Source organism: Myxocyprinus asiaticus, chromosome 7 (genome assembly GCF_019703515.2).
Source record: "Myxocyprinus asiaticus isolate MX2 ecotype Aquarium Trade chromosome 7, UBuf_Myxa_2, whole genome shotgun sequence".
NCBI classification, from domain to species: domain Eukaryota; kingdom Metazoa; phylum Chordata; class Actinopteri; order Cypriniformes; family Catostomidae; genus Myxocyprinus; species Myxocyprinus asiaticus.
This window is the reverse complement of record NC_059350.1, coordinates 9,041,852-9,062,249: the sequence shown is the minus strand read 5'-3', so window position 1 is coordinate 9,062,249 and position 20,398 is coordinate 9,041,852. Positions and strand designations below refer to the sequence as shown.

Genomic DNA, 20,398 nt, shown 5'->3' with positions numbered 1-20,398 from the left:
GTGCAAGTACATATGCGTCCTTCTCCCTGGAAAGATAGTAGCTGTGAGCATGCTCCATGTACACTGTACGAGTGTTAACACTACACCAAGCCCACAAAGTGCACCAACAGAAAAAGCTTCTCCACAGGCTGGCTGAAAAGTGGTTTGAGAGTGGAAAAACATCAGTGAAGACAAATAGAGTTCCAGAAACCATTCTTTCTGCTCAAAGACTTTTTGTCTGGAGACCTGAAGTCAAGAGGTCAATGATGTCATCGGTGAAGTATAAAAGGCATGTGTAGGATTTAGGGAGGATGTTGATGTAGGGACTCCACTCTGATGCATCTCCACAATGTCTCTCGGCGATGAGGAAACAACAAAGAGCCAGGAGAGGAGATACAGGAGGATGCCATCTAAAAGGTAGGGAGAAGGAAAGCGAAGTTACTTTTATGCAATGAATGTAAAAAGCAGTCATGTCCCATTTAGCTCAACTGTGACAGAATTTCTCTTATAAAATGTTTATGAAATGAAATTATACTTGTCAGAATATATATCAGAAATGGAAGTGTATGATCAGTCTAATACCTCTTTATGTAGTCCCCCATGTAACTCCTAAGAACAGTGCTGGTGGTCAACAAGCAATTCTCAGGCAAGGAAATCACCCTGTCATTGGCTTTCAAAGGTGGTAAAACTAAATTAAGCATTAAAGGAATAGTTCACCCCAAAATGCAAATCCTGACATCATTCAATCACCCTCATATAATTTCAAACCCACAGGATGTTCTTACATCCAATGAAAGACAAAGGGACTGTCGAGCTCCAGAAATTCATGCATAATTCAAATTATTGGCCTGCATCAAGCAAAGAAAACAACTAATGAGATTGCTGAAATCACTGGAACTGGGTTAAGAACTGTCCAATGCATTATTAAAACCTGGAAGGATAGTGGAGATCACTAAAACGCTTGAAGTCACATCGTAAAAAATCGACAGTAGAACTCACGGCTATGTTTAATAGTGAAAGTAAGAGCATTTCCACACGCACATGTGACGAGAACTTACAAGACTGGGGTTAAACAGCTGTGTGGCCAAAAGAAAGCCACTTGTTAGTGAGGCTAATCGGTAAAAATGACTTCAGTTTGCTAGGGAGCATAAAGATTGGACTGTGGAGCAATGGAAAAAGGTCATGTGGTCCGATGAGTCCAGATTTACGCTATTGCAAAGCGATGGGCACATCAGGGTAAGAAGGGAAGCGCACAAAGCGATGAACCCGTCATGAATAGTGCCCACTGTACAAGCCTCTGGAGGCAGTGTTATGATCTGGGGTTGCTTCAACTGGTCAGTTCAAGGCTCAGCAATGTTATGCAGCAATAAAATGAAGTCAGCTGACTACGTAAAGGTACTGAATGACCAGGTTATCCCATCAATGGATTTTTTTTTAGAAAGCCAAGCTACATTGACCTAACCAAGGTAACGAGGAGTCATCCACTGTAGTTATGGACCTATTATTACAAATGCCAGATAAACAGTGGAAGAACTATGGCAGGGTAAACATTCATAAGGACAATTACCATTTAAAATGAAGGATTAAAAATCTGAACCTCTATGAATTTGACAAATTATGGACAAAGTCTTCCTACTGTTCTACAAACTGGCCATGTTTGCCTTCAGAACTTTTGAGATGACTTGCTGTAAATTATTATGAGCCAGATGAAAATATTTCAGAATGAAACAAACATTTTCAAGCACAGTTCTAGCTCAGTAAATTCGTCTAATGACATGTACAGTAAAAATATTATTTTGAATATCAGTTTGATTTCCCATAGCATTTAAAGTGTATATATACCAGAAAAAAAAGCATTATTTGCCTTGTAGGGTTTGAATAGGTCTTGTGCTTAGGAATGGCATCAGTGTAAGTAAATGATGTCAAAATTCACAACTATTTCTTTACGATTCCTTTTACCTTGAAAGGGCGAGCTGCCATAAGCCCCCATGCTCAAAGAGCACGTATTACCCAATTGGTGACGTCATTCCGTCAGAACCAATCATAGCCAACGCAGGAAAACCCCTATTTATAGCTCATATACATTGCTACTTCCAGGCAAAGTCGATGCACATGTTATAGATATCATATTGTCAACGTACTCTTCTACGCATGCGCAGTAGTTTGCAACGCAAAATTTAGTGTAGAAACATTTCTGACTTGTTCGCTGCAGAGTTGAGCCGGTATGTTTCCTTTAAAATCATGCATAAAGGTTTATTCGAGTATTTATGCTATATATTTTTGTTGGTTATATTAATTCGTTATTATACAAATTTTCACAGTTTCTCTTTTATTGCAGATACATTGCAAGCAATGAGCACCAGCAAAGTAGCCCTGGTGACTGGTGCAAACAAAGGCATCGGGTTTGCAATCGTACGGGCGCTGTGCAAAGACTATGCCGGGGATGTGTACCTGACAGCCCGTGACATTAGTCGAGGGACCGCGGCGGTGGACAATCTGAAGAAGGGGGGCTGTCACCGCTCTTCCATCAGCTGGATATCAATGACCCAAACAGCGTTCGCACGGCACGGGACTTCTTCATAGAGAAGTATGGGGGAGTGGACGTTCTCATCAACAATGCTGGGATCGCCTTTAAAAGTAACCGAAAGCATTTGCTTGAATTCAAACTTTAAAATAATACAAACTCTGTGCAATTAAAACAATTGTTTATTTCTTCATGGCAGTGGCAGACACGACCCCCTTTGGGATCCAAGCAGAAGTTACAGTGAAGACCAATTTCTTTGCCACTAGAGATGTGTGCAATGTGTTCTTGCCCATTATCAAACCAGGAGGTAGGTCACATCAATTGTGCTTTTTGAATTTGTTGCAGAACCTGCTTGTCTTGTTTTTCTCTTTCTCTTCTCCTCTCCAGTCTTATCTTCTCAGAATCAACTGGCAAAGTGTGTTGCATACACAAGGAACTTGTTATTAGTTCCAAAAGCTTCACAGGATAATCACAAGATAATGGGAATGGTAGTATATCCTCCTGAGACCCGAGCGTGACTGCTGTGTGCATTTTCCATTTCATTTTTTTTATTTATTTGTAACTAGCAGCATCTAATAAACATGCAAAAAATAAATAAATTCTAGAGCAAATAGTTTTCCTAAAAATGTATGTCCACATATGTGCACCGCGGGACTAAGTTGTGAAATGTTAAATAATACCAAGCTATAGAAAGTCAGATTTATTTTTTATTTTTTTTAAATCAAATGGTTGATTATGTTTCCAGGAGTGTTGGTTATGTTTTTGAGACGTTACAGACAGTACATAAGAATTGAGCATAATTAATTCTGATTAAAAGTAATGGCCAGCATCATCTCAATGTTCTCTCTTTGCATTGTCAAACAAACAAGTGATAGCCAGTGCTGAAGTATTTTACCAATCAGAAATGAGCACAATTAATTCTGATACAAGTAATGGCCAGCATCGTCCAATCACTGCCAATCATGTTAAAATAAAATTATACATTATACATTCTGAATCGATGTACTGATTATCATTGTCCCATGTCTGCCAACCATGTTGAGTTGTCCAAACATAATCTGCAGCCTGAAACTGAATTTTTGTTCGGATTTTAAGAGTGTATGCACTTAGCTGCATAAAGAGCTAAGGATGCTCCCTTGCTCCCTATTTAGTGAATGACTTAACCTCCAGGGTGCTGTCTGTCTGCACTGTCCTAACTCCATATAAAGCCTCTGAAAGCAAAATTTTCCAGCTTGTGGATGAACCTGTGAAAATGCACAGTAAATATAGGATTTCTAAGGAAGAAATGTGCTGAAGTATACATTAGTGTACACTGTGTTTAGCAGCGTGCCGATTCGCGATAAATCACTCTAATTTTAAAACTAGAGACTCTAATCTTTTGACTCAAACAGGTTTAAATGTAAAATTTAATTAGGTTTCTTTCCAGATGTAGTTTTGTTGTCATTTTTTGTTTGCAGTTTTGTTGTACATGGGGTTGCACAAGATTAAAAGTTATAAATAGTATATATTATATACAATGTATACTTGGTAAAGCATACCTTTTATACTTAGTATTATTATAGTATTATTTTTATATTATTATAAATAGTATTATTACATTATATAGTATGCTTTTAATATTTAGCACTATATTATATAATTATATATAGTAGTAATAGTATATAAGTAAATATGAATTTACAATTGGGATATTGCACCATGAGATCTTGCTCTCTTCTCTTAAAACAAAAAAAACCATTTACCCACCCTCATGTTGATCCAAACCTGTATGAATTTCTTTCTTCCATGAATCACAAATGTGATTATTTGAAAGAATATCATAGCCACTGTTTTCCATATAGTGGAAGTGAATGAGAACTGGGGCTTTCACACTCTGAAATAAAATAATAAAAAAAAGCAACATAAAAGTGGCCTGTTTGACTCATGCCCTGTATTCCAGTTCTTCTCAAGTCATACGATAGCATTGTGTGATTTAAGTAATTATACACTGATAATCTTCCCCTCCAGATTCGTGAACAAACCATTCAGACAAGTTTTGTGATCTGGATCAACAATTTATCGAAAACATCAGAATCAGAAGAACTATTTGTTCATGTATTAGACATCACTAATTCTCTAATGAACTTGCATGAACATGCCAAAAAGAGCTAGAGCTAGTAAATCCGTACATTTCAGCCTGTTCCTCCCACAAAGCTGTTGTATGGTTGCAGATGACTTGGAAAATAGCACACAAGAAATGGACTACTTAAATTATATTTTTATGGTGCTTTTTTGTCATTTTGGAGCTTGACAGCCTCAGTCCATTCACTTTCATTATATAAAAAGAGTGACTAGGAAAATCAACAATCATCAACTGTCAGTCGTTACCATCATACTGGTTTGGAAAAACATAATGACAGATGTTCCATTTTGGGTGAACTACTCCTTTATATAAGACACTTTTATTATGCTTTTAGGTCGGGTGGTGAATGTCTCTAGCATGATGGGGTCTATGGCTTTGAGCCGCTGCAGTCCAGAACTCCGGGCCCGTTTCCGTAGCGATGACATCACAGAGGAGGAGTTGGTGGGACTGATGGAGCGATTTGTCCGTGATGCTCAGGAAGGGCTCCATTCAGAAAGAGGCTGGCCCACCACTGCATATGGAGTCTCAAAAACCGGCCTTACCACCTTAAATAGAATCCTGGCCCGAAATCTGATGAAAGAGAGGCCCGGAGATGAGATCCTGTGCAATGCCTGCTGTCCAGGTTGGGTCAGGACTGACATGGCTGGACCAAATGCACACAAGACACCAGATGAGGGTGCTGTCACTCCAGTGTACTTAGCATTGCTACCTGCAGGGGCCAAAGAGCCCCATGGGCAGTTTGTATCTGAGATGAAAGTTCAGCCCTGGTGAGAGAGAGGTTGTGTATGTTTGTGTTTCAGAGCTGGAGGGGTCAGTTGTAAATTACCCCTCTAAATCAAGACAGTCTACTTCTAGAAAGTTTCAGTCTAAACCTTTGATAGAAGACCTCCGGTACTCAAAAAATATACAAAAAGTTACTATGTGTGTCTTGTGTAATTTCATATTATTGTAAATATAGCCTTAAATGTAAAAGCTTTAAAATCTGGTCAAAGTTTTTGTGGGCAGACAAATTGAATAGCCAAAAAAAGTTTAATAGAGCACAGTTCTGTTTAAATTCATACTCTAATATCCAAATTTGCTAAATTTTTGTTTGTTTGTGTGTGACATTAAGCAGTCCTATGATTGAGACCAAAAATGTAAAACTCCGGTGTGTGTGTGTGTGTGTGAGTGTGTTGGTACAAAATGAGATCAAACATTGTTTACCTAATTTATTCTTGAGTTAATCCTCAGAAAAGAATGAATCTAAGTGGATTTTAACATGATCAGGGTTGAAACTTAAAGTAATATTCAGGGTTCAATACAAGTTAAGCTACATTGACAGCATGTGTGGCCTATTGTTTATTACCACAAAAATTATTTACAACTTGTCTTTCCTTTTCTTAAAAAAAGAAAATCAAAGATCTGGGTTTCAGCATGACACTTACAATGGAAGTGAATGGAGCCAAACTTTAAACGTTACAATACTCACGATTTCAAAAGTACAGCCACAAGAAGTAAACAATATGTGTGTTAACATGATTTTATTGTGATAACATCATTTGTTTACCCTTATTGTGTAAAGTTATCCAGTTTTACAACTTTGCCTTGACGACAGAACACCATAAACCCTAAAACGACCATAAAAACGATGATTTAAACTTTACAGCTCAAATACACAAGTTTTAACAGAAGAAAAATGCAAGTGTTTTTATAAACTTCACATTTCTACCTTTAAACCCACCAAAAATTGGCCCCATTCACTTCCATTGTACAGTGCATCCGGAAAGTATTCACAGCGTTTCACTTTTTCAACATTTTGTTATGTTACAGCCTTATTCCAAAATGGATTAAATTAATTATTTTCCTCAAAATTCTACAAACAATACCCCATAATGACAACGTGAAAGAAGTTTGTTTGAAATCTTAGCAAATTTATAAAAAACAAAAAACAAAAAAAAAAAACATAAGTATTCACAGCCTTAGCTCAATACTTTGTTGAAGCACCTTTGGCACCAATTACAGGCTCAAGTCTTTTGAGTATGTTGCTACAAGCTTGGCACACCTATTTTTGGGCAGTTTCTCCCATTCTTCTTTGCAGGACCTCTCAAGCTCCATCAGGTTGGATGGGGAGCGTCGGTGCACAGCCATTTTCAGATCTCTCCAGAGATGTTCAGTCGGGTTCAAGTCTGGGCTCTGGCTGGGCCACTCCAGGACATTCACAGAGTTGTCCCATAGCCACTCCTTTGTTATCTTGGCTGTGTGCTTTGGGTCGTTGTCCTGTTGGAAGATGAACAGTCACCCCAGTCTGAGGTTCAGAGCGCTCTGGAGCAGGTTTTCATCAAGGAAGTCTCTGTACATTGCTACGTTCATCTTTCCCTCGATCCTGACTAGTCTCCCAGTTCCTGCCGCTGAAAAACATCCCCACAGCATGATGCTGCCACCACCATACTTTACTGTAGGGATGGTAAAGGCCAGGTGATGAGCGGTGCCTGGTTTTCTCCAGACATGACGCTTGCCATTCAGGCCAAAGAGTTCAATCTTTGTTTCTCATGGTCTGAGAGTCCTTCAGGTGCCTTTTGGCAAACTCCAGGCGGGCTGTCATGTGCATTTTACTTGGGAGTGGCTTCCGTCTGGCCACTCTTCCATACAGGCCTGATTGGTGGAGTGCTGCAGAGATGGTTGTTCTTCTGGAAGGTTCTCCTCTCTCCACAAAGAAATGCTGGAGCTCTGTCAGAGTGACCATTGGGTTCTTGGTCACCTTCCTGACTAAGGCCCTTCTCCCCCGATCGCTCAGTTTGGCCAGGCGGCCAGCTCTAGGAAGAGTCCTGGTGGTTCCAAACTTCTTCCATTTATGGATGATGCCACTGTGCTCATTGGGACCTTCAATGCTGCAGACATTTTTCTGTACCCTTCCTCAGATCTGTGCCTCAATACAATCCTGTCTCAGAGGTCTACAGACAATTCCTTGGACTTCATTGCTTGATTTGTGCTCTGACATGCATTGTTAACTGTGGGACTAACTGTGTGTGCCTTTCCAAATCATGTCCAATCAACTGAATTTACCACAGGTGGACTCCAATCAAGTTGTAGAAACATCTAAGGGATGATCAGTGGAAACAGGATGCACCTGAGCTCAATTTTGAGTATCATGGCAAAGGCTGTGAATACTTATGTACATGTGATTTTTTTCGTTTTTTATTTTTAATAAATTTGCAAAGATTTCAAACAAACTTTTTTCATGTTGTCATTATGGGGTATTGTTTGTAGAATTTTGAGGAAAATAATGAATTTAATCCATTTTGGAATAAGGCTGTAACATAACAAAATGTGGAAAAAGTGAAGCGCTGTGAATACTTTCCAGATGCACTGTAAGTGCCTCACTGTAACCTTGATTTTTGCTTCTTTTTTTAAATAAAAGGAGGGACTAGTCGAAATGAATTTTTGTGGTAATCAACATTGTCACATATGCTGTTGACTGAGCTTAACTTGTATTGAACCTGGAACATTCCATTAAGAGTGTTGTGCCTGCAATCAAAAACTAATAATAATCTTATTAGTCTGGAAAAGAAACCTATGTTATGAATTACCAAAATAAAGTTTCATAATCTATCTCACCCAGGTGTATTGTTTTCTTTTGAGCTCAAGATGTATTTTATGCATATATTGAGAAGTCCACATAGTTTGGAAGAAAAAACTACAACTGTAGCATCTTACGCTAGGAAATTTGTGCGAGCTAAATTCTTAACAGCAGTCGTGAATATGACCCTACACATCCACGCCTTGTCTGAAGTCTTTACATTGACAATGAGGGTGCCTGCCTGTCTAAAAAGAGGATTTCCGAGCATTCACTGAATGTTTTGTCAGGTTACCAGTTCATACCAACATTTAATACTGACAACAGTATGTTGTCCTTCAGATTTCACATTTCTGCCTTTAAACCCTCCAAAAATTGGCCCCATTCACTTCCATTATAAGTGCTTCACTGTAACCTCGATTTTAAAGAAAAGGAGGGATGAGTTGAAATTATTTTTTGTGGTAATAAACATTATGCCACAAATGCAGTCCAAAATTTCTTCATTCTAATTCCACAAGTCACACCTGGCCATTCAGTGCCATAGCTGAATTGATTGGTGAGTTCTCTCAATACCTTTTGTTCAGCTTAGTTTATAAAACAGAGACAACAGACTTGTTTACAACTTTGGGTTTGCCTTGAAACTTTTTTTTAATTATGTATTACAGTGGTTTTTTTTTCCTGGCATGAGGCTTATCTTATTTCAAAACATTTCACCAGTAGTTCCATGGTTACACTACCTTTAATTAGATTTCAAGCCTTAAGCCATTTTTGTGTACTGATAATGCTTATGATCCAGATGTTCATGCCAGACAGATCTGGATAGACTGGACATGCATCAAAAGCCTGGACTGCATTTCATTTATGGACAATGGGGTGGGTTTGACCAGGGCCAAACTTCACAAGATGCTCAGGTAAAAATGACTATAGGATGTCCATTTGCATGCACTAATTTAGTCATTACATTTTCAGTGCAGCAAATTAAAAATGTGTGAATGCACTTGATGCATACAACAATAAATGACTAAGAAACAATGTTTATAAAAAGTTGTAAGAAATTTTAATAAAGGTACAAAAATATATTTAGGAAAAGTTTAAATTCAGTATTAAAGTTTTAAAATCAGTCAAAGTAAATGCAGATGTTTACTTCTAAAGTTACCCTAAAGTGACCGTAAAAACAACGATTTAAACAACTTTACAGCTTAAATAATACACAAGTTTTAACAATAATTCACGTAAGTGCTTTTATAAATTGATAAGCAAAAACAAATTGGCCCCATTCACTTCCATTGTAAGTGCTTCACTGTAACCTCGATTTTTGCTTTTTTAAAGAAAAGGACAGACGAGTCGAAATGAATTTTTGTGGTAATCAACATTATGCCACAAATGCTGCTGACTGAGCTTAACTTGTATTGAACCCGGAATATTGCTTTAATTCTAGAAAAAGTGGGTGGTCTCTCATGCAGACATTATGTAAAATATCGAAGTCACATAGACATGGTCTGGGCAAGCGGCAAGAAAAAAAAAGCATCATTTTAAAAAAGCGATGCATCGACCTGTTTAGTCCTCATGCTGAATACTAAAAGAGAGAACATGACATGCTGAGGAACTTCATGCTTCTATGCAAACATTTGTCTCTAGGAAGTATGAACTATACATCTGCTTATATGACAACTAATTACAGACAAATTCAAAATACAACTTTTATGATAGAAAAACATAATGGAGAAAACAACTTCAAACTTTTCTATACACCAGCACTTACAGTATAATTGCATTCATAATCACTCTATAAGTTGAGTTCAGTTAATTCAAGGAATACACAGTGGTCTTGTGTCCTTAGCACTAAAAAGTCATAACATTAAACCAACACTGAGTGGTAGGGCATACTGCCAGAAATATTATGGACACATAACTGGCTTCTTGTAATCACTACATTACAATGAATGCAATTACTTATTAGTGCAACATAAACTTGACTATGTGATAGACATTATAATAAGTTCTAAAACAAGTTTTCTGTTTGTGAATTTATGTTTAGATATATTATTCATAATGCATGTTAACACATTCTGCTGATATTTTCAAGCTTTGGTTTCAGTGAGAAGAGAGCTGCAAGAGGTCACATTCCAGCTGGCGTGTATGGCAGTGGGTTTAAATCAGGGTCCATGCGTTTGGGCAAAGATAACATTGTTTTCACCAAGACCAGAGACAGCATGAGTGTGGGTCTACTCTCCCAGTCTTACCTCAAGGCCATCGGAGCCCAGTGAGTCATGATGCCCATCATCACGTTTAGACACCATGGAGAAAACCAGTACTCTTCTTTCATTAAATAAATAGACTTTACTTTAGATAAACAAAGTCTGATTAAGCAGAACTGCTGATTTGTTAAACAAGTGAATCTAAGCAAAGAGCCTGGTTAACTGTGTTTTGTACTTAGTATTAAATACAATAACAGCCAACTGTTTGGACAACTTTGACTTTGTTTCTCATGATCTTAAGAACATTTTGATCTAAAGGCCTTTTTTTTTTCTTTTTTTTCTTAAATGTGTGAAATTATTTTGTAGACAAATATAAATTAGTACTGTTTAAAAAGCAGCCCAAGTGGACTCTTCATGAAGTTGGTTGAAATTCGGCAAAAGTAGGTCAAAAGTTTTGCTGCTGAAATCGGTCTGTGCTTTCCATAATTCGAATCACTGCCCCCAGTGGCCGAAGTTGGAAGTGTTATTAAATGTATGGGCACGTGTGAATTCCTGTTTCCGAAGTAGGTATTGCTGTAGTCTCGCGTAGTTAGACCTATGACTGCGGTTTTGTCATTACGAGGTGTTTAGGAGAGGGGTTATTGGAGATGTTTCATACCAATAAAAAAAAGACAGACATGGGGGAAAAATTATTTATATAATGCCTGCGCGGGTCTCTGCGAGCGATTGCACAGAAAACATGAATAGCGTAAAATGTGTAGAGAGTCTAAGTACAGCACAGAAAACCTCATTATAGAGAATTTCACAGACATAACTAAGTAAACAAAGCAGAAAATGCAGCTCTGCATGTGGATATCCGCTTCACTTTCTGCTACGTGCCTCAATCGAAACTCTGAATATCTTTAAAAGATTTGATGTCACTAACCTGGCACACTTGGGCAAAGTTCTGTGATTATTTCTTCCCCAAAAGCATTCATTTTATCAATGTAGAACCTTGTGAACACAACTCTGCTTCCAGGTGGACTGATAAAATGTCCTGTGTGCATCTACTCGCGGAAGTTCCATCGAACCAGCCAATCAGATCTGCGCTGAGTTGATTGAGAAAACGTTTTCCAGTTTTGTGTGCTATAAGCGGTCTGTGGGCATGCTGTCTGAGGCTTAGACTAGTATTGCTGCAGCCTAGAGATCTCCAAAGGGGGGCAGAAACTCCAAAAGAGGGCGGAATAGCTCCAGAAGGGGGCGGAGGTACTCCAGAAGGGGTTTAGGCCAACTCCAATTATTTTTATTTTAGTTGTAAATTATGTGATACAGTCAACAATAATGCATATTTTATTAACTCTTCCCCCTAACCCCAACCCCAAGCCTCACCATCAGTGAAGTAAAACTGTAATTTTAGAGTGAAAATGCAACCTCCGAATCACGTTCACCATTTTTTTATGTGAATGCAATTGCTACCTGGTTCCTACAGGACCAGAAACCATGTCACAAAAGTTGCCTGTACAACACACTATCAGTAACACAAAAATGTCTCATGGGGGACTTGTCAGTAATTTGGAAGAATTGGGTTGAATTTAGGGTCATATTGGAAAGAATGCCCAGAATGTGCAGAGCTGTGATCTAACCAAAAAGCTAAAAGATAAGATTTTTGTTTGCTACATAATTCCCATACTTCAATTTGTGTTATTTCATAGTTTTGATGACTTTACTATTATCATAAAATGTGGAAAAGAGCAATAAAAAAGAATGATTAGGTGTGTCCAAACGTGTTTGACTGGTTTTGTACATGTGCTTGGATTTCCCATACTATGGACCTAATGTTCTTGGATTTATAAGGAACTTTTGACCACTGAAATTTAATCTCACCAGAGTGGAAGATGGAGCCAGGCTGAGGGCGATGCTCACACACTCTCTCCTTAGCTCGGAGAAATAGCTGTTTGCTGAACTCCGCACCATCAGCGCTGCTGGAACCACAGGAACACGCATCATCATCTGGAAACTGTGCACGCAAGCTCCGTCTCTCTTACTGGATACATGCACAAATGGATCAATGGAGGAAATTGGATGGATTAGTAAAAAGATTATAAATTAAGGATGAGTAAATACATGGTCTGATGACTAGATAAATTAATGTGAATTAATGAATAGACTGTAATGGATGGTCAGAAAGAGTGATGTGTCTATATACAGTATATGCTGTGTTTTTCAGGACCACAAATGGTGACACTGAATTTGACTTTGACATTGATAAATACGACATAATGATCAGAGAACACATCAGTGAAAAGAGTAATGGTGGCCTCAGCATGACCCCAGAGAGTGAGTACTCATTACGGGTGAGCGCTGCAGCTTTGATTGGCTCGGTTTGACCTCACAAGAACAAGTCATGCACTAACACGCATTGGTAACTTTACAGTTTACATTACAGTGTCTATGTAAATATAATTCATTATAATTAATAAATAGTAATAATACTACTAACAAAGGATATTTACAAGCAGCTCCACAAAATACACTGCCTGGCCAAAAAAAAGTTGCATACTCTAATATTTCGTTGGACCGCCTTTAGCTTTGATTACGGCGCGCATTTGTCGTGGCATTGTTTTGACAACCTTATGCAATGTCACAACATATATTTCCATCCAGAGTTGCATTAATTTTTGGCCGAGATCTTGTGTTGACGACGGGAGTATCGAACCACTCCGTAAAGTCTTCTCCAGCACATCCCAAAGACTTTTTCCCAAAAGCTAAACATAGCCGTGAGCTCTACTGTTGATTTTGTACTATGTGACTTCACCAAGCATTTTAATGATCTCCGATCACGATCATTCAAGAATTTTTTCCAACCACATTTCTTCCGCAAAGCTGACGGTTCACCACTATCTTTCCATGTTTTAATAATGCATTGGACAGTTCTCAACCCAATTCCAGTGATTTCAGCAATCTCCTTAGTTGTTTTCTTAAGTATCTGCTTAACTAAATCCAAACAGCTACTTATTTTTTGCCAGGCAATGTAAGTGCATATTAAAGTCAGCATGAAACATGTACAGTACATAATAAGATCAGGAACATGTTTTCAGAAAGTAATAAGGTCTATTTTTTATTTCATATTGACTTTAAGTACATGTTGTTTATTAAGTGATTAAACTCTAAAATTAATACTGCAATGTAAAGTGTAAGGTTTAACTAAATGTCAGCACCGTGATCTTTCTCACCAATCTTTTTTTAAACATTTTTATAAATAGGCATACTGTATCATCTTATACCTGAAGCCTTGCATTCAAATCATAATTTGCAGACAGAGAGTGAAGAGCCAGCTGATATCAAAAAGCCTGGCTCATATTGCGTAAGACAACTACAGGCCATCATTCCTTGTATCCTTAAAAACATGTCGTCTTTTGGAGTGCACAGAGACACGTAGTTCGTTTCTCTCTTTCTGTCTCAGTTTTGCTTAACTTAATATTCAGAACAAGAGTATATGAATCACTTTTGGATATAACACCAAAAGTAAAGAGCATTATGGGATTATGATGTACCAGGTTAATAAAGGTGTGGGAGTCATCGGTGTAATAGAGTGCAATTTTCTCCAACCTACTCACAACAAACAGGACTTTAATGACACTGATGACACTATGCACTGAACAAACATTGGTTATCTCACCAGTGGTATTTGCCTCAAATGATGCCCTTGAGTTAGTCTGATGGAAAAACACTATTTTGTACAGGAAGACCACGCACAACCTCAGTATAAAGCTGGAGGAGTACTGGAATGAAATTCACTGCAAACCAAAGAAATAGGATCCAAAGTGCACAGTAGCAATAGAGGATGTGTTGTGAGTACTGCAGTCAGTAACCTGACAGTAACACAAAAAGATTACAGGGTTTAAAGGACAAAAAAAAAAAAGAAATTTTAATACTTCAGTTCTTTAAAGATTCACTCATTTAAAAAGTTGTACTTCTAAATGAATGAATAATAATTTTAAAACATATTTATAATATCATGACCACTCATGCGAGATGAAGAGTTCAGTCATATCAGTAACCTGATAAAAGTTATTTTATTCTACATCGGGCAGGGGCGCCTCATGGGGACAGCCATGTTAGCATCACATGACCAGCTGAATACTGCTCCCTTAATCTCAGTAACTGCTCTGTTATTTGACACTTTCATTCATTGATTAAATTAATCCTTGCTTACTGTGCATAGTGAATTTCTACAATGGCATTGGGAACTGAAAACTAATGTGTTTGAATGATGCAGCATCCAGACCACTCGATGTCACTGTAAGCCAATGTAAGCCACTTCGACATACTTCAAAAGTGCACCTTTAACACTGCAAAAATAATATTTTAATCAGTATTTTGTCTTGTTTTTCAGAAAAAATTCTTAAAACAAGATAGATTTACTTGAGAAGCAAAATTGCATCATATACTGTATTAAGACATGTTTTTAGAGAATAGGTCTTGAATTAACAAAATTAAGTGAGGTTAAAAATGTTTTGCCAATGGTGTGAGAAAAATGCACATAACATAAGATGCATTCTTTAAAAAAATATACAGATTCACATAAGGAGATAAAATAAAACAAAATCATAGACTAAGAATAAAATGCATAAAAACAAGAAATCAAAAGTATATACAAATAATTTGCAAGAAATAAAATAGGCTCAATAAATAGAAATAAAAAGAATACATGTAAACAAAGCGCCAATTTTGCGAAATTGAAGAATGAACTGGTTTGATGCATTTTGAGATTGGTGGTAGCTTGAAACTCGCAGGAAAACTTCGTACAGACTGCTAAACACCTTCATACTGCCATAGGTCCATGTCATCAGTTGGTGTGATCCGGTGCTCCACCTACATTAACTCATGCAGTCAAGTTCGGTCAACATGAACACTGGCATGCAGAGTTCACTTTTCTGCCAAAAAATCAGCAGTTACAGAAATACTCAAACCAGCCCCTTCTGGCACCAACAATCATGCCATAGATCACATTTTTCCCCATTCTGATGGTTGATGTGAATATAACCAGTCCTGCTCAACCCACTTCAAGCAGGATTCGAACCAGGGTCTCCAGCATGGGAAGCAGGCATGCTAACCAGGAGGCTAATGGCTACAACTCCTAGCATCAGTCTCTAGTGTCTTGAGGCCAGGGGAGTGAGGTTTACACACTGCACAGCTACCTACCAGCTGGCTACTATTACATGAACATTAACTGAAGCTCCTGACCCGTATCTACATGATTTTGTGCATTGCACTGCTGTCACATGATTGGCTGATTAGATAATCGTATGAATATGTATGAGTACAGGTGTTCTAATAACGTTCTCAGTGACTGTATATTACTTTAAGTGGTTAAAACAGCTTGTTTTACTGATCGCATGTGGATTCTATTCATAGAATGAGGCCTGTGGTCACTGATAATACATTTTAAATGTCACATTAGTAAATGTTTGACATGTAGTCTCATCTTAATGCCTCCCCCAGTGGTGTGGCCGGTGTCTGAATGTTCACCATTGATAGAATACCTTAGTACACCATTGCTCGACTGTTTTGACCCTCTTTCTACCTCTGAGTGAAGAACAAAGAAAAACTTCACCGTAAGTATATCGGAGCCTTGAGGAGTAAAGAGAATGAATTTGCCTTAGGGAAAGCACTGGTTAAGTATGCTTTGAGATACTTTTTAAAATGCCTATAAATCAACTGCTCATATATTGTATGGGAGAGAGGGGGTTTAAATGGGTCTGGAAGGGGATGTGAAGGTTAAAATGAAGCCAAATATTTGAGTTCAACTGATGGAGAGGTATAATTGTCATTGGCTCTACCCATTAAAAGTTTCAGTTAATGAGTTTTTCAACTGTTCTACAGGATTTGGGTTTTTCTTTTATTATGGCTGACAATTAACTCTTTGCTGGGGCTCTGCACAATGGCAAGTTTGTACCCCTCATCATTTCTTTTTCTGATTAATTATACAAGGACACCCTCAACTGCCAAATAATCCATCATGACAAATCCTTATTTTCATTTCTATTAGCAAAATTACACAATATTCTAAAAGTCTGAAAAAGGGTCAACTTACTCTAAACTCCACACAGGAGCTGTTTGGTTGAGGAAGAACTAGATGATGAAGAGGAAGATCAGAAGTTGTATACTAAACCCTTTAAACAGCAGTAAGTTACACTGTACTGATTATTTCTCAGTAATCTTATGAATATCATAATGATATTCAGAATATTCTGGATTTGTTCAGGAGGAGGAATACTAAGAGTTTGCTTGAGGAGAATGTTCCAGAGGTAAGCAGAACATTCTAAATTAAACCAATCAACAAATAATCAACTGTAAAAAGCCAATAATTTTGTCCAATACAATAACACCCTCAACAAGAAGAAAAATGTCATACTCCCTGAAAGATATTAATGAAACAAGTGTTGTGAGATATCTCAGCTGTCTCTGTTACAGCTCTAGACTTTGTAAACAGCAAACCAAAAAGTGTCCGCGGACCACGGTCTCTGATGCTTCTTCCTGTCAATCATTTATTGCGTTCTCATAATATTGTAGTTGCAGCAAATTATTGAGGCTTATTTGCTATTTTTACGCCATGTTGCTCATAACAGTTGTCAGTTGATGGCGCTATTTTGCTGCTGCTGTTTTTGACAACGATGTTGTTCTCAATAAAGCTCATTTGGTATCTTTGGAGAGCGGGTTTCGGAAAGAGGGGCCGTGGCTAATCCAATGGCTCAGCTTGTGGAAATTCTAGAATGGCCAAAATTGCTTACAGCACATTTAATATGCTCAACTGCTTCAAAAAGCTTGCTGTAAACAGAAATATTTGACGCAACGTCAGTAGACCTAAAAAGAATGCTGTAATTGACACTTTTCACGACAGCCCTTACTCAATAATTAATCATGTGTATCAGACGGCAGTACAAACTGATTATTCACAGAGACTATTTAGCAGAGACGGGCCACTTCTATTAAAATTAATGGGAGAAAATTGGAACACCCAACGGTCAATGGATGTAGAAAGGAGGTCTCGCCTTACAGTTAAAAGAGCCAATCACCTTTTAGATACAGACATCACCTGTCAATCAACTCTAGAACACGCATACGCATTAGCTATACAAGCGTTTATTTTTACATTTTTTAGTGTAATCTGAGGTAAAGAAGCACATTTTATGATCCCAGTGTTGTCAGATTTTACTGCTGATTTGAAATATGTTCTTTGATCGTAATCTTGACCAACCGTTCCGACCCAATTCAAGTACAGAGGAGCTGCTTTTGCATGCTGCTTGTTAAGACAGAAAAATAGCTGCCTGAGAGTGTTCAAAAGATTGCCACCAGTGGACTGACTTGCTAGAAAGACTTTGTTATTCATCAAAAAGCGCTGTCAGTATCTCCTCCTCTCTTATTTCAGGATATACAGACCCAGGACCTACCAACCAGTCAGGCACAACGTACTGTGTCCAGACAACTATCAGCCTTTGTTCTGTCCGGTAATCCAAATGACTCATTGTGTATGCTATAACCCCAAAATAAATATTTTGTCATTATTTACTCACCCTCATGTTGTTCAAACCCGTATAACCTTTATTCTACTGTGGAACATGAAGATGTTAGGCAGAATGTTAGCCTCAGTCACCTTTCACTTTCATTTGATTTCTTTCATCATCTTTTTCCATACAATGAAAGCGAATAGTGACTGAGACTAACATTTTTGGAATGGGTTTGGAACAACATGAGGGTGAGTAAATAACAAAACAAAATGTTCATTTTGGGGTGAACGATATCTTACATTTTATCTTCATGTATAGTACCAAACCTGTCTTTTGCTGAAAGGTCACCACTGCCCCCATTAACCTGACCGCAATCTCCAACTCTATTAGAAGATAGGAATAATACAACCAGTCGTTGACATATTTAAATTATAAAAATATTTGATACAATATTTTTGAAGCTATTTAACTCTGTGTTTACAGTGCAAAACAGAAGTTTTCTACCATAGAAACAGATAAAGGTGACGCCATCCTCTCCTGTCCCTTCTCCAACCCCACCACAAGAGCTCTCCTTTCAGGCTAACAGCAGACCTGCTTTAAAACTGGAGAGAAAGAATCTCTCTCAATCCGACACACTCATGAGCAAAGCTGAGAGCAGCATGATGGAAGGATTTAAGTCATGTCAGGGGCCCACTGCAGCAGAAGAGCTGTGTGAAGGAGATGTATCATCTGGGACAGGAACCGAGTACAGCTTGGCTGTGGAAGAGATAATTGAATTTCCTCTAAAAAATGAGATGAAGGAAGTGCTGCATGATGAAGATGAAGAAGAGGAGGAGGAAGAGGGATGGAGCTTGGCAGAGGCGCAACAGTAGCAGGATAATCTGGTGGAACTGATGTAGAAAGCAGTAGAGGAAAGTGATGTGTGTCGTGTGGAGGTGCTTAGAGAGCATGGTGCCACCCTAGTGGATGAAAGGAACCAGCTCATCGGCAGGGTAGGAGTCAGAAGTGTTAAAGGGATAGTTCACCCAAAAATGAAAATTCTCTCATCATTTACTCACCCTCATGCCATCCCAGATGTATATGATTTCCTTTCTTCAGCAGAACACATTTGAAGAAAAACAGAAAAATATCTCAGCTCAGTAGGTCCTTGTTATGGAAGTGGATGGCAACACACTTTTTTATGCTCCAAAAAGCACAGACAGTCAGCATTAACGTCATCCATACGACTCCAGTGGTTAAATGAATGTCTTATAAAGCGATACGATCACTTTTGGTGCGAAAAAGATCAATATTTAAGTACTTTATAACTATAAATCATTGCATCTGGTAAGCAGCAGTATGTGCGTTCACGAGAGGACTGAGGTCACATGGTCATTCCAGCGATGGCATGGCAACGTTCCATTCGTTGCAGCAGACACTCTCTACCTCTGTTGGCATTGTCTGGCATTGCCTACATGTGCACCACCACGTCTCCTGAGCTCTCTGTCTCTCTGAGGCTTTTTGTTGTGCTGCTGTTGGTCCAGCCTCCTCCATCATCCTGTGCTCCTGGTCAGAATACTCAGGTTCATAAAAATATGGCTGTGCAAAAACTTGTATCTCCTCTTCTCCTCTTAAATCAAAATCTTCTGACATGTTTGTTTAAATTTACTTCAATTTGTTTACACCGTTTGGTCTGTACAGCATTCCTCCTACTCAGTTGTAAACATTGCGCATGTGTCACTTCTCGCATGAACATGTCAATGGCAATACGTCACACGAGATACCGCGTGACCTCAGCCCTCTCATGAATGCGCATACCACTGCTTAACGTAAGCGATTATTTATAGTTAAAAAGTACTTAAATATTGATCTTTTTCACACCAAAAGCGATCGTATCGCTTTATAAGACATTCATTTAACTACTGGAGTTGTATGGATGACGTTAATGCTGATTGTCTGTGCTTTTTAGAGCATCAAAAATTGTGTTACCATCCACTTCCATTATAAGGACCTACTGAGCTGAGATATTTTTCTATTTTTATTCAAATGTGTTCTGCTGAAGAAAGGAAGTCATATACATCTGGGATGGCATGAGGGTGAGTAAATGATGAGAAATTTAAATTTTTGGGTGAACTATTCCTTTAAAGGAACGTTCTATGTAGGAATAGTTCAGCTAAAATTGAAAATTCTGTCACCATTTAATTACCCTTATATTCCAAATCTGACTTTCTTGGGGCCGTTCAGACCGAATGCATTCTTTCACTAAAAATCTAGACGCAGCACAATTAATAGAACAGATCGCAAGTGTTTCGAGATGCTATTTTAAAAGTTGAAAGAAGACTTGAAACTGCGTCAAACATGGTGATCCTGCACGTGATGCTGAAAAACAAAGAAACGTAGCGCTGAAAAACAAAGAAAAAATCAAATATGTCTATCAAATGCATGTTTACATAGAAAAACAATTTAACAACTGTGCAGACAAACCTAAAACTGCGTTCAGTGTGAACAGCCCATAGAACACAAAAGGAGAAATTTTAAAGACTGTGCTGGTTT

General features: G+C 38.2%; 2 protein-coding genes across 2 annotated transcripts; both read left to right on the top strand.

The window, feature by feature from the left end:
- Positions 1–316: 316 nt before the first annotated feature.
- On the top strand, positions 317–6,439 carry cbr1 (carbonyl reductase 1). Its single transcript, XM_051702218.1, is given in 5 exon segments — positions 317–396; positions 2,318–2,482; positions 2,485–2,616; positions 2,703–2,810; positions 4,960–6,439. Coding segments are annotated over 5 exon segments (897 nt in total). The 5' UTR covers positions 317–341; the 3' UTR covers positions 5,397–6,439.
- Positions 6,440–8,363: 1,924 nt separating this feature from the next.
- morc3b (MORC family CW-type zinc finger 3b) lies at positions 8,364–14,171 on the top strand. Its single transcript, XM_051703558.1, is given in 9 exon segments — positions 8,364–8,386; positions 8,667–8,738; positions 8,934–9,089; positions 10,265–10,489; positions 12,243–12,380; positions 12,583–12,709; positions 13,619–13,747; positions 13,841–14,001; positions 14,093–14,171. Coding segments are annotated over 9 exon segments (1,110 nt in total).
- Positions 14,172–20,398: the final 6,227 nt, after the last annotated feature.